The 13,581-nt window shown below is 22.3% G+C and overlaps 6 protein-coding genes across 6 annotated transcripts; 1 reads left to right on the top strand and 5 right to left on the bottom strand.

Moving 5' to 3' along the window:
- Window positions 1-152: 152 nt before the first annotated feature.
- Window positions 153-1,901, bottom strand: PY17X_0622400 (rhoptry-associated leucine zipper-like protein 1, putative; the record flags this gene model as incomplete). Its single annotated transcript, XM_723151.2, has 1 exon — window positions 153-1,901. The coding sequence occupies one exon, from the start codon at window positions 1,899-1,901 to the stop codon at window positions 153-155; it is 1,749 nt and encodes a 582-aa protein (XP_728244.2).
- A 1,175-nt stretch (window positions 1,902-3,076) lies between these two features.
- On the bottom strand, window positions 3,077-4,234 carry PY17X_0622300 (uncharacterized protein; the record flags this gene model as incomplete). The annotated part of the gene is made up of 1 exon (XM_725676.2): window positions 3,077-4,234. One exon carries the CDS (start codon window positions 4,232-4,234, stop codon window positions 3,077-3,079), a length of 1,158 nt encoding a protein of 385 aa, XP_730769.2.
- Window positions 4,235-5,372: 1,138 nt separating this feature from the next.
- PY17X_0622200 (conserved Plasmodium protein, unknown function) lies at window positions 5,373-6,068 on the bottom strand (the record flags this gene model as incomplete). Its single annotated transcript, XM_022955424.1, has 1 exon — window positions 5,373-6,068. One exon carries the CDS (start codon window positions 6,066-6,068, stop codon window positions 5,373-5,375), a length of 696 nt encoding a protein of 231 aa, XP_022813202.1.
- A 1,184-nt stretch (window positions 6,069-7,252) lies between these two features.
- Window positions 7,253-7,822, top strand: PY17X_0622100 (V-type ATPase V0 subunit e, putative; the record flags this gene model as incomplete). Its single annotated transcript, XM_022955423.1, has 3 exons — window positions 7,253-7,371; window positions 7,483-7,530; window positions 7,753-7,822. 3 exons carry the CDS (start codon window positions 7,253-7,255, stop codon window positions 7,820-7,822), a joined length of 237 nt encoding a protein of 78 aa, XP_022813201.1.
- Window positions 7,823-8,593: 771 nt separating this feature from the next.
- PY17X_0622000 (conserved Plasmodium protein, unknown function) lies at window positions 8,594-9,239 on the bottom strand (the record flags this gene model as incomplete). Its single annotated transcript, XM_725679.1, has 3 exons — window positions 8,594-8,700; window positions 8,822-8,884; window positions 9,095-9,239. The coding sequence occupies 3 exons, from the start codon at window positions 9,237-9,239 to the stop codon at window positions 8,594-8,596; spliced, it is 315 nt and encodes a 104-aa protein (XP_730772.1).
- Window positions 9,240-10,685: 1,446 nt separating this feature from the next.
- On the bottom strand, window positions 10,686-12,128 carry PY17X_0621900 (secreted ookinete protein, putative; the record flags this gene model as incomplete). Its single annotated transcript, XM_022955422.1, has 1 exon — window positions 10,686-12,128. One exon carries the CDS (start codon window positions 12,126-12,128, stop codon window positions 10,686-10,688), a length of 1,443 nt encoding a protein of 480 aa, XP_022813200.1.
- Between the last annotated feature and the right edge of the window lie 1,453 nt (window positions 12,129-13,581).

Genomic DNA, 13,581 nt, shown 5'->3' with positions numbered 1-13,581 from the left:
TGTTTTAACTTTATTTGACTTAACCGGCATACTAGGAATATGTCTATTTGATTAAATTAATAAATGAACAAATAAACAAGTTAATAAATAAACAAGTTAATAAATAAACAAATTAATAAATAAACAAATTACTAATAAATATAATTCAGTCCTTAAATTAAATTAGAAAGCATTCTATATAATTTCTTGAGAGCTATTTCATCCTTTTTAAATATATTGAAAAAATGATTTTTCATATTTTCATCAAGACTGAAATGTTTTAAAGTGTTTTTTTTATTATCATTATTTTCTCCATTTGGATTATTTCCTAATTTTTTAAATTTTTTTAATCCACGTCTTGATTTATTTTTACCATAATTTTTATTATATTTATTACCTTTTCCTACTTTAATAATATTATCATTATTATCGTTATTATCATTATTATCATTATTGTTATTATTATCATTATTATCGTTATTATTGTCATTATTATTATTATCATTATTATCGTTATTATCGTCGTTGTTATAGTCATCATTTGGGTTCATACCTTTGTATTCAGTATGTACTCGTATGTTTTTTAATTTATTACCTGCCTTGCTCATAGTTTTATCAATAGTTTGAAGTAGTTCTCCTTGTCCTTGAATATTGTTATATACAATATTTCCTGTATTTTTTAATTCAACAGATAAATTTAAGAGATTTGAAACAATATTTTGAGCTAAATCAACTCTTTGTGAACTTTCAGGATTTCCACTTTCATTACTTAACTTGATTGCCAAATCTCTTAATTCATTTGATTTTCCCATTAATATGTTAATAATATTTTTATTTAATTCAACTTGTATTTTTTCTTTATCTAATAAATCATCTTCTAATTCTAAAACTTGAATAATTAATTTTAAATATTCTTTTTGTTGAAAAGAAATATTATTAGATTTTATAATATTTTTTAACATATCAATAACTTCTTGAATTTCGTCTGGATTGCTTTCTTTTTTTCCATTATCATCATCTTGGAAGTTGTTATTGTCATCATCTTGGAAGTTGTTATTATCGTCATTATCATTATCGTCATTCTCGGCATTATCATTCTCGACATTCTCGGCATTTCCACCATTTTGTGATTTCATAGGACATTTATTATTTGCTTCCTTAATACTTAAAAACGATTGAATAGTGTCAGAGTTAGACATTCCTAATGGCATATTTTGATATTTAAAATTATTTTTTAGCAATGTATATTTTTCATAGTTTTCATAATTTTCACTTAAAAAGGAAAGGAAGTTTCTAAAGTTTTCATTTTGTCTATTTAAAGTTTTTTTAATATTTTTCAAAATATGAATTAATAAAATTTTTTTTTTTTTTCCCTCATATAATATATCAGAAAAATATCTTACTCCGTTATTTGTATCTTTCACATTTTCATAATTTGACACATTTTCATAATTTGACACAGTTGTGTTATTCTCAAAATTGTTGTTATTCTCAAAATTGTTGTTATTCTCAAAATTGTTGTTATTCTCAAAATTGTCATTATCATTATTATCGTCTTCTTTCGAATTGACATTGTTTATTTCTTCAAAATTGTTTTGATTTAAATTTGCGAACTCTTTATCTACTTCTTCTAAATCTTCGTCATATTTTTCTTTCCCTTCATCATATATATTATCAATATATGTTTTTTCTGACATTTCATTTGATGTATTACCATACTCTTCTATTAAATTATTAATTTTTATATCATTACCATTTTTTTTATTTTTTTTATTACATTCATCTTTATTTTTATTGCTAAATTTTTTATTTACATAGTTTCCATTACTCTTCTCTAATTTCGACATCACACTGGACCCACCCACACATTTATAAGAACATACAATCAACTGAACAATTGTCAAATAAGTAAACACCTTCATTTTGCCAAACACAAAATAGACAAGTGCCGAAGTAGCGAAATGACGAACTAGCGAAGTGGCGAACTAGCGAAGTGGCGAACTAGCGAAGTGGCGAAATGGCGAAGTGACGAAATGGCGAACTAGCGAAATGACAAAATATTCGTTGTTAATTGAAAAATATTTCACACCAATTATGTTTTTGCATATATATTTTTTTTTTCTAATTTTACTTTTTTATATTACACAACTAAAACTGAAATTTTACAACTTAAAAAATATATTAAAAAAAAATCTATAACATTTCGCAACATAGACATATATACTATATATATATATATATATATATATATATATATATATTTTTTTTTTTTTTAAGGAGTATTGTTAAATATCTATGTAATATTTCTATCTTATTTTTACATTTATAATGTTTATTTTTTTATTAAAAGATTGTAGCACTATTTTGCAGTATATAAGCATGCACCCCCTTTACATCATTTCACATTTTCATATTATTTTTGATAAAATTGTAATTTATAAATGATATGCGAAATGATATGCGAAATGATATGCGAAATGATATGCGAAATGATATGCGAAATGATATGCGAAATGATACGCAAAATGATATGCGAAATGATGATATACCATAAACAATATTAAAAGTGTTACAATTATTTGCCACCCTTTTTTTCAACATAGTCAGACATATACATGTGTAGAATATATATTAACCACATATCAATGTGAATATTGCCAACAACATATTCCGCTATAAAAGTAGGCATAACAAATAAAGCATATGTGTAAAGCATGTGTAAAGCATATTTATATGCATGATATACATACTTGAATCTCACCGAAAAAATAAAAGGGCGTACAGCTTTATCGGCAATATGCTTTAGTATGCACATGGATATTTAAAAAAAAAAAAAAAAAAAAAAAAAAATAGAATAGAATAAAACAATAATATAAATATATCATAATAACATGTGTATCATCATATATGTACACAATGAAAATAGAAAAACGAAAAAAATTGCTAATTTAAAAAATTGCTAATTTAAAAAAATTTGCTAATTTAAAAAAATTTGTTAATTTAAAAAAAAATTTTTAATTTAAAAAATATATCACAACTATTTTATTTGCCTTTTTCCATATATAATGATTGTCTAACAATATGATGTTTTATTTAATTAGATATTATAATCATCCTCATAATATTTTTTTTCATTTTCAAAATTGACTGGGAATTTTAAAATAGCAGCAATACCTGTTAATGCATTTAATTGTTCGCCAGATATATGGTTATCAGAAAATATAAAAACTTTTCCATTTTTTTTCACTTTTTCTATAATTTTAACATATTTTTTTCTAATATCAGCATTACAATTTCTTATTTTTCCATCAGTTATTAACAAAGATTCAATAGCATTTAAAGAAGTTGCATATTCAATTTCTGAATCACCATAACATATTTTCTTTTCATTTTGTTCAAAAAGCTTATAAAACTTATTTAATATATCTACATGTGATACCACTTTCATATTTAAAATCATTTTTTTCATATTATTATCATTAATTATTTCATTTAAAGAATTTTTATATATATTACTTGTTTTTACAATAATAAATTTATTCTTAATACTTAAAATTTCTTTATTATTTTTCATATCAGACTTATTATATATATAATCAAAAAAATCAGTTTTAAAGAAACCTGGTCCTCCTAAAACAATACATTTTATTTTTTCATAATTCATATTTTTCATTAAGTTAATTAAAACTTCTTTAAAAAAATTATCTAATGATTTTTTATACATAGAATTTATATTATTTTCACTTTTTTTTTTATGTATTATTTTATTTATATTAAAAACTGTTTTATATAAATGGTCTGTCATTAGATACATATTTGCATGCCCACAATCAATTAATAAAATACCAACTTCCGAAATATTTTGAATATTTGTACATTCTTCTAATTTATCTTTAAATACATTATCCCAATTTTTTTTTACTATTTTTATTTTTTCATTAATACCTATATCAAATGTGTGATATTGTCCAATCTTAACAAATTCATTATTTTTTACATTTTTTCCTGATATTCTTAAATTATTATTTATTGAATCAAAATCTATTTTAGTTATATTTAAAACTAATACCATCTTTCTTATTTCAGTAGCATATGAATTATTTCCTAATTCTTTATGAACTTTTCTTGATGTATATGCTTCACACAAATCATTAATACTTATTAAATTATACAAATTCCATAAATCATCATCTTCTTCAGTTAATAGAGATATTACCATACCATCATGTTCTGCTTTTTTATATAGTAGCTTCATTCTCGCTAATTATATATTTGTGTTATCAAACTCGAAATTATTCAATAATTCAGCAATTCAATGATTTAATCGTATTTTATTTAATCATTTTATTAATCATTTTATTAATCATTTTTTTTTTTTTTTAATCATTTTTTTTTTTTTTTAATCGTTTTTTTTTTTTTTTTTTAATTGTATTTTTTTTTTTTTTTTTAATCCTATTTTGTTACATGCACAGACATGCTAAAATGTATACTTAGTTTTATTATTTTTCCTACGACTCCTTTTTATATTTAGTTATCGAAAATGTTCGAATTATTTTTCAAGTTATATAAATTTATTCTATACAATTTTATTTTATTTTTTCCCCCCTTTTTTAATTACAAATTTATTTTCCATTTCTTATAAAAAAATTTTAATTAATAATCTATGGATTTGTTATCAAGCCGTTTTTATCCGCTCTTTAAAATGTTCACCTAAATCGAATTAGCCAAAATGTACTTAAAAAATTGCAAAAACAATGCCAACTAAATGAGTGAATAAGAATATATAAGCCCCCCGTCGTTCTATCTATATGTACGCATGTTTGTACACCTTCCTTACATGAACGGTTCATGTTTTTCCTGACCATTATGAACAAATCATATTTTTCCTGACCATTATGAACAAATCATGTTTTTCCTGACCATTATGATCAAACCAGTGGCTAGTTGCACACATAAAAGGTTTTACAAATAATAAAATAGGATTAAATAAATATAATAAAAATCTATACTTTTACATTGGTAAAGTGTTGATTAATGAATGAATTTACGCAATTGATATGTAATGATGCTAGGCATACAGCCTACCGATTGATACAAAAAAAAATTAAAAATATTTAAAAACAAAAAAAAGGTACGAAAAAATATAGGGAACCAAATTGTTGCCTGCTTTGTGATTATATATTAATTATAGGGTATTACCCAAAATGAAAAGTAGGGACAAACAAACAAACAAGCGCTTAAGAAAAAATAAAGTAAAACTTTCCTATATAATGATATAAATGACATTTTCTTCCCTTATTTTCAAGTTTAACATCGACAAAATAAAAAATTGAATTTATAGGTTACAAAAATACATGTACATATACTGTGATAGAGAAGACAGGAAATTATAGCTATTTTTTTCGTAGTTTTTTACATTTATAGCATTGAACATTTGAATAGTAATTTTTTGCTTTGCAGCTATAACACTCATACTGCATTGGTGTTTTTCCACCATCATTATTATTTTTTTTATTATCATTTTTATTTTTACTTTTTTCATCACTTTTTGTTTCAAATAAAAAGCTATCAAAGTAGCCATCACTCTGCAAAGATAACCCATAAGCTTTCTCAAAAACATCCTTTTCATATTTTAGCTTTTCATCTATGATATATTTATGTGATAACTTATTTTTTTCAATACTATCATTAAAATAATCAAACGAATTATATGAAAATCCTAATTTTTTTATTTCACTTTTTTTATTATTATTATTATCATCTTTGTAGTCATTTTCAGCCAAAAAATTTGATCTTCGAATATGATTTTTTTTATTTTTTATATAATAATCTGAACTATCATCACTGACATTTTCTATTTTTTCATTTTTTTTTGAGGAATAATAGTAGACATTTTCATTATTATATCGCCGATATTTATCATCCTTATTTTTATTTCCATGTCTATCATTCTTAGTATGGTCATTATAATCATTATCATAAGCATTATATTTTTTTCTCTCTTTACTTTTTTTTTTTTTAGTACTATGCTTTATTGTTTTATTATGTTTTTTTATAACATGATCTTCATATTTTCCTTTTCCCTTCATTTTAATTGTTTTTTTGCAAACACCATTACGCCTTGATTATGCATGTATATATAAATATATTTATATATATTATAAAATAAATATATTTATTTTGTAATATATATTTATTTATTTACTTACATATGTAATAGCTATTATTTTTCGTAAATATTTTAAATCTTATATTATTGTATGTATATAAATGTGCCAGTTCTTATATTACCATATTAGGGAAATGGCTCTTTAAGGAACGACGAAATAAATTTCATTTTTACTCTTTAATTTTTTATGTATATATATATATATGTATATATTATTTTTTTTAAGGAGAAAATGAAAAAATAAAAAAAATAATATCCACGCTAAGATATTTATTTGCAATTTTTTTTAACATTTTGATTTTTTTTTTTTTGTTTTTTTAATATATGTATTGTATATATATAAATAAAAAAAGCAAATTTATTAAAAAAATAATTATAAAAACAAAACAAAAAAATAAAAAATTGGGATCTTATTTTTACTCATAAAATTTCCCCTTTTTTATTTAAATATATATATGCATGGTACATATAAATTTATTTCCTTTTGTTTTTAAATTCATTTCATATATATATTCAAAGTTTTACTATACCAATCACTATTGTATAGTCCCTGCCCTTCCAAACACACAATAGTTACCCAATCAGATACGCGATTTTATATCCAAACCTTCATGTAAACATCAAACTATAAATAAGTAAGCAAGCAAAAATGTCAGTAATAATAAAGGGGAAAATATAGGGAAAAATATAGGGAAAAATAGAGGGAAAAATAGAGGGGGAAATATAATTTTGATTATCTCCCCTTTTGTTGTTACTCCTATATAAATGTGTGACTATTTTCTCAAATTAAAAGAAAAAAAAAACATGGAGAATAATGTATATGTTTTATTACATTTTCCCATTCTTAATTTGCACACACATTTTATCCTTCATTTTTTAAAAAGAGAAAATTCCCAAATTATTAATTTGAATAATTAGGAATAAACAATTATTTCTCCCTTTTTTTTCATTTATTTTCTTAAATATTATTAAAAAAAAAAAAAAAAAATATCACTGAAATTAAAAATTAAGGAAGTGGAAGCTTTTCCATAGACAACTGTTATAATCAAGTTGGAATTTTTTATTTTTTTTTTTTTTTATTTTTTTTTTTTTATTTTTTACAGAATGGATAGTAACATTATAACGGGAACATACACTTTCCTTATTATTTGGTTTGTGTCCTGTATTTTATTTTGCGTATTTTTTGCAAGAAATGGAAAGATAGCATTGAAAGACATGTTTAAGTATGTTTAAAACATTCGAACTTTACCAACTAATTATTTTATATACTTTTAATTTACTACATGTTAAGAGATATTATATCCCCATTCTTTTTTTTTCTCTCATTTGAACAGATTAATAATTACACTGGTTTCCATAGCCGTGTTTTGTTTGTGGATATTGTAAGCCTCAAAAAAAGAAAAATAAAAAAAATAAAAATAAAAGAAAAATAAAAAAAGAAAAAAATAAAAAAAAAATAAAAAAAATAAAAAAAAACCATGGATATGCTTATTGCCCTAAACTGTTATATAACCACTTTTGATGTACTTCTAAATTTATAACCTATTTTTCCACAATTTTTCCACAATTTTTCCACAATTTTTATAATTCGTTTTTTTTAACAGCTGGCTATGTGTTTATATATCGCAACTAAACCCAATGATATTCCCCCAACGGAAAATCATTAATGGATAGAAAAAAAAGAAAAAAAAAACATGAAGAAAAAAAGTAAAATATATCACCTTACACATAATAAGTGCATCATATATTTGCATTTATTTACATATAAATAATTAATTTAATTTGCAATTCTAATTTTATTGAATAAGTGTAATATTCGTATAACATGGTTTGTTTTTTTTTCTCTCCTTTTTTTTTGTTGTTTTTAAATAACTAAATAAAAAACATTCCGCTTTAAAAAAATAAATATATTTTTTTATATACGTATGTATGTATATATATATATGAGTTGTTAAAAGTTTGAGAAATGAATAAAGAATAATAAATATATTTTTTATTAAAAAAAAATAAATATCTATAAGCATACAATTTGAGTATACTATTTTATAAGGGTATTATGATGTCATGTATTTTATTCGGCACACAAATATATACAACACATATGTGTGCATTTCCATTTAAAAATTGTAAAAAAAAAAAAAAAAAATTTAATATTTTCTCTATATTTTTAATATTTTCTCTATATTTTTAATATTTTCTCTATATTTCCAATATTGCGGATATAAAATACGAAAAAGAATATTTCAATTGCCAATATTTACCAATCAAAACAGGAAAAAAAAATATTAATTTTTTACCAAGTTCATATTGATAGATTATAAAGTGGTAACCTTCCTATTGTTACTATTTATTTATATAAAAAATAAACAGACTAATAAATTTGGTATCATTTATAAGTCATTCCATAGTTAATATATCTTTTATAAATATTTGTTTATACATTTTTTATTTTTTTTTTTCCTTTTCTTCATCTAAACTAGTTTTAAATTTTTGCAATTCTGTCTCAACTTTCGTAATAAACTTATCATCATCTTCATCATCATCATCCCATCCTGAAACCAAAAAATACAAAAACGTTCAAAAAGTATAGACATTGTAAATGAATACATAAATAACGTGCGAATAATGTGCAAATAATGTGCGAATGATGTTTGTTTATATTCCCAAACCAACCTGCTGCTCCCCAGTCTTCTTCCCATTTCTCCAAATCAGTATCAACATTAAGAGCTATACTACCTGATATAAAGATAGCAAAATTAATATGTACATACATTTTTAATTATCTCAATATATGTACATAAGTTGTTTTCGATTTAATTGGGTACAAATAAAAAGTTAACATAATTTTAGCAAATATAATAATATGAATCTCATAATTTATAATAACATATATGGTAATAACTTAATTGGGATAAATATATTATGTATACATGAAAAGGAACTTACCCATTTCTTCAAATTCTTCAAGTTCATCATCAGGTTCGTCAAATATGTAGATAGTATCATCATTTATTTCATTTGGTTTGATACCATTCTTATTATCTTTCAATAAATCATTTTGATTATTTGCCCCTGATATATTTTTTTGCATTTGTACACACTATTTTGAAATTAAAAAAAAATTGTAAAAATATAAAAAATAAATTCGATGTTATTATTTTATATTATCCTTTTAATGGAAATTTAATGTATATATGGTATAAATACTTTGGTACCTTCTCTCGTATATTACTTATTATACTTTTACTATTCTATTTTTATCTTTATAAAACAAAAATGAACTTGTTTATATTTTAATTGGTTAAAAAAATTACCATATTTCTATTTGTAAAATATTAATTAGCGGAAAGTATAATTTTCTTTAAAAAAAATAATAAATAAAAATATTAATTTTTAATTTATTTTGATCTATAACTTATGTACATATAATATATAGTATGTAGCTATTTCGCCATGCTCATTACCCTTTTTATTTTTATTCATAATATGAACATATTTTATTTCTTATTTTTTTTTTTTTAATATTCACATGCATATAACCATACATATATACTTTATTATTCCCATACTCATACATTTATATCTTATCATTTATTCCGAATATTATATAATATTTACATACTAAAAAAGGAACAAATTGTATCCTGAAAAAAAATAATAAATAATAAAATTCATACCAATTATATACACCATATCCTTATTTATACAAATAAACCATCATAATTTTATTATTACATTTATTATACTCCTGATCATGTTCAAAACGTATGTATGTATATGTATGTATATGTATGTATATATATATGTATATATATATATATCCCACAACTCTTTACCCTTTTCTATGAAAATTAACTTACCGCCAAACTTATTTTCAAAACCATTTTCAAACATCCCATTTATACATAATCTATATACCCTTCTATTTTCATATTTTTCTCAACATCATTTGCAATGAAAAAAAAAACAAAATACAATCTCCTATTCTTTTTCTTCCTCACAACTCCATACTCATATATACATACCCACTCCCCCGTGTGTGCACATATAAAGAAAACAGAGACAAACAAAAATACATCCCCTTTTACACAATAAGAAAACACTAACTTTGTGTAATTCTCAATCTTATTATACAATATAATCATTTTAATAATACACAAGTAAATTCAAACTTTAGCAAGTACAGTTAAGGCTATCTTGGCCTCATTCATTTACTAAGTTTTAATAAGTTTAAAGTTTAGGCCTTTTAAGCACGTAGTATATATCTCAAAAAAAACATCATATACGATATACACAAAATAATCATACAGCATTCCACATCATATAATAGTTGAAATTGTAATGCATGTATTAAGGAAAAATAAATATAATAACATAAATAAAATCAAAGTAAACGTAAATAAAACGTTGCTATATATATATATATATATATATACATCACACATACACTGTTTTAAAAACAATGAAAGTTATGTTTGAATAGAAAAATAGATTTAGCAATTTGATATTGTCATCTATATCATCCTGTGCAAAACGGTTACTTGCTTGACACATACATCGACAAATTGTTTACGTTATATGGAAATGCTTTGTTAAAATTAAATACTAACTCTGCAAATAGATAAACTAATCCTGATCCTCCTTCATTTACATGAATTCCGTATGAATATGGAATATTTTCGAATGATATGCTGGGAGATCCTGAAGTAACAATGCTACTATTCTTTTCAAGAATGCTTGGTACATATATATTTTTTCCATTTACAACTGCATTTATAGTAATACTACTATTATTTTCAAGTCCTAATTGTATAGTATATTGTGTCAAATATCCAGTTTTACTCTTTTGAATATTGGTTACATTAATTTTGGTTATTCTAGACATTGCAAAACCTTTTTGTTTAGAAAAAGCATTTTGACTTAATGCTAAAAAGTACAATGCTATTGAACTTGAATCCATAGGTGCTTTTCCTGAACTAGATATAAATTTTTTAATTTGCTCCCTTGAGTTAAAAAATGATTTTGATGCTAATATTCGTTCTTCTGGGTTTTTAACTCCTTTACCACTTATATTTTTATCTTTAATCATTCTAAATGGTACATCTTCGGCTTCCTTTGATAATATATTTAACAATTTTGTTTTTTCAGCTTTGTAATTACTATCTTCTTTATAAATAGGTAACAAGCTTTTGTTTTCTAAAGCGTATGATAAAGTAATTGGAAATAATTCCTTTACATCGATGTCTGAACCATTATAAAATACTCTTAAACCAAATTTTGTGGTTCTTATAACATCTATTAAAAATGTTGGAAGTGGACAAAGATATCCGATGTCTTTATTCTTAAATCCAGTTCGACTATCATAATGTCCAACTAAATATGGTAATTGATAAGGTGCATTTTTCATTTCAGGGAATGTAAAATTTCCTATTGAAATAGTAACATTAGACAAAATTGCATATATTCCTAAAGTACTATCTACTTCATAATTACTATTTCTTTCACCCTTAATATATAATCCATAAATTGGTGCATTGTTCACTTTTAATTCATTTAAATGATTTGATATTAATCCCATTATAGTAAAACATAATGATTCTGGCTTTAATGTTTCTTTTAATACCTTTTCTTTATCTCTTGGATTAAATTTGTAAACACCAAATAAAATTTCTAAATCATTTATTAAATATCTAAATTCATCTATATTTTTTTTTAAAATTTGTCTTGGTTCATTCACATTGAATTTTTGTTGTTTTAATTCACCATCAATATCTGTGTACAATTCATAGTTATTTTTTCTTTCATAATTTATATTCTCCCTTAAGTTAAATGGTTTATCATTCATAGTACCATTCTTTTTGCTTTTTCTTTCTAAGTCATCATTTATAACCTTTACAGCATCATCATAATTACCCCCCTTAAATGGCCTTACAGCGGCAACACCGTATAGGAAAAGAGATAGTATTAAAAGTTTATTCATTTTTATATCTGTCTTATTAAGATTCGAGACGTTAACGATTTTGTAAATGTATGTGTAGTGTGTGTCTGGACAATGTCTTGTTCGGTAAATTTAAATAACGTATGTCTACAGTACTTGAGAAAACAAAAAAATATAATATAGTAAAAATTGCACACACAAAGCTAAATCAAATTGGTAATATTAAAACACACAAGTTTGAAAAATGATCAAAATAAAGAAATATAAAAATATAAACATAAAAATATATAAATAAATATATAAATAAATATAAAAATAAATATAAAAATAAATATATAAATAAATATAAATAAAAAAAAATATATATATATATATATATAATAAAATTATAATTATAACAAAAAATATATTTTAATAAAAATTTAAATTATAAATAAAAAGGGAAAAAAGCTAGTATACAGGGAAATATTCGCTATATAGCTCCCTAAAATGGGCATTTAGCTACTTTTGGAAAAAAAAATAGCCAAAATTATGAGCTGTTCAGGTGTACATACATGTATATATTTTTTTCTAACTTTTTTTCTAACTTTTTTCTAACCTTTTTCTAACCTTTTTCTAACCTTTTCCCGCCTTTTTTCTAACTTTTTTTTGTGTATTTAGCCAAAAATAATCGAAAAATCGAAATAATTATGTTTTAGTCATAAAAAATTAATAAAATTCATAATATATACAAAAACTTATTAACACGTGAATATTTTTTTTTTATATAAACAATTATTGCATTTTTAAGACAAAAAGCAAAAAATCTTTCTAAGTAAAAAGAAAATTATAAAATTAATTCATAGATTGTCTTATATCCCAATCTTAATTTTATCACATTGAAAGAAATACATATTAAGAAAATTTGAATTCAATGAAGTGCGCTTTATTCGCAGATTGATATCTTACTTAAAAATACAGAGAAAGAAATATATACACATATTACGCAAACTTTGAAGTTATGACCATTAAAAATATGTACATAGATATATAGATTTATATGTGTGCAAAAAATATGTTCAAGCTTAAAAAGAGTTGCCCATTTTTATTCCTTATTTATAACTTTTTTTTAATTAAACATTATAATAGTTTTGACTATTTAAAATAAAATTCTAAGTTATTTTTTACATGCAACAACTATGGAAATTAAATATTATAAATAATTGCGGTAACAATAAAATAGGTTTTGCACTGTTTTATATTGAGGAAGCAAATAAAAAATGCGAATGCCACCTTTTTAGTTAAGACAAACATAACTTAAATAATATTTTTTTTTACTATTTTTGTTGTAAGAAATATAAAAATTATTATTAAGTCCATACTAATTTTCTTTTAATAATTTCAATTAAATTTGCCATCATTATTATGTCAATACAATACAATACACGTTTAGAATATTTTTAATATCTTATATTTATCAATAAAATATATAAAATTGAAAAAAAAATGACAATTC

The sequence above is a fragment of the Plasmodium yoelii genome (genome assembly GCF_900002385.2).
Source record: "Plasmodium yoelii strain 17X genome assembly, chromosome: 6".
NCBI lineage: Eukaryota > Apicomplexa > Aconoidasida > Haemosporida > Plasmodiidae > Plasmodium > Plasmodium yoelii.
Note: the sequence above shows the minus strand (reverse complement) of the source record. Positions and strands in the feature narration are given on the sequence as shown.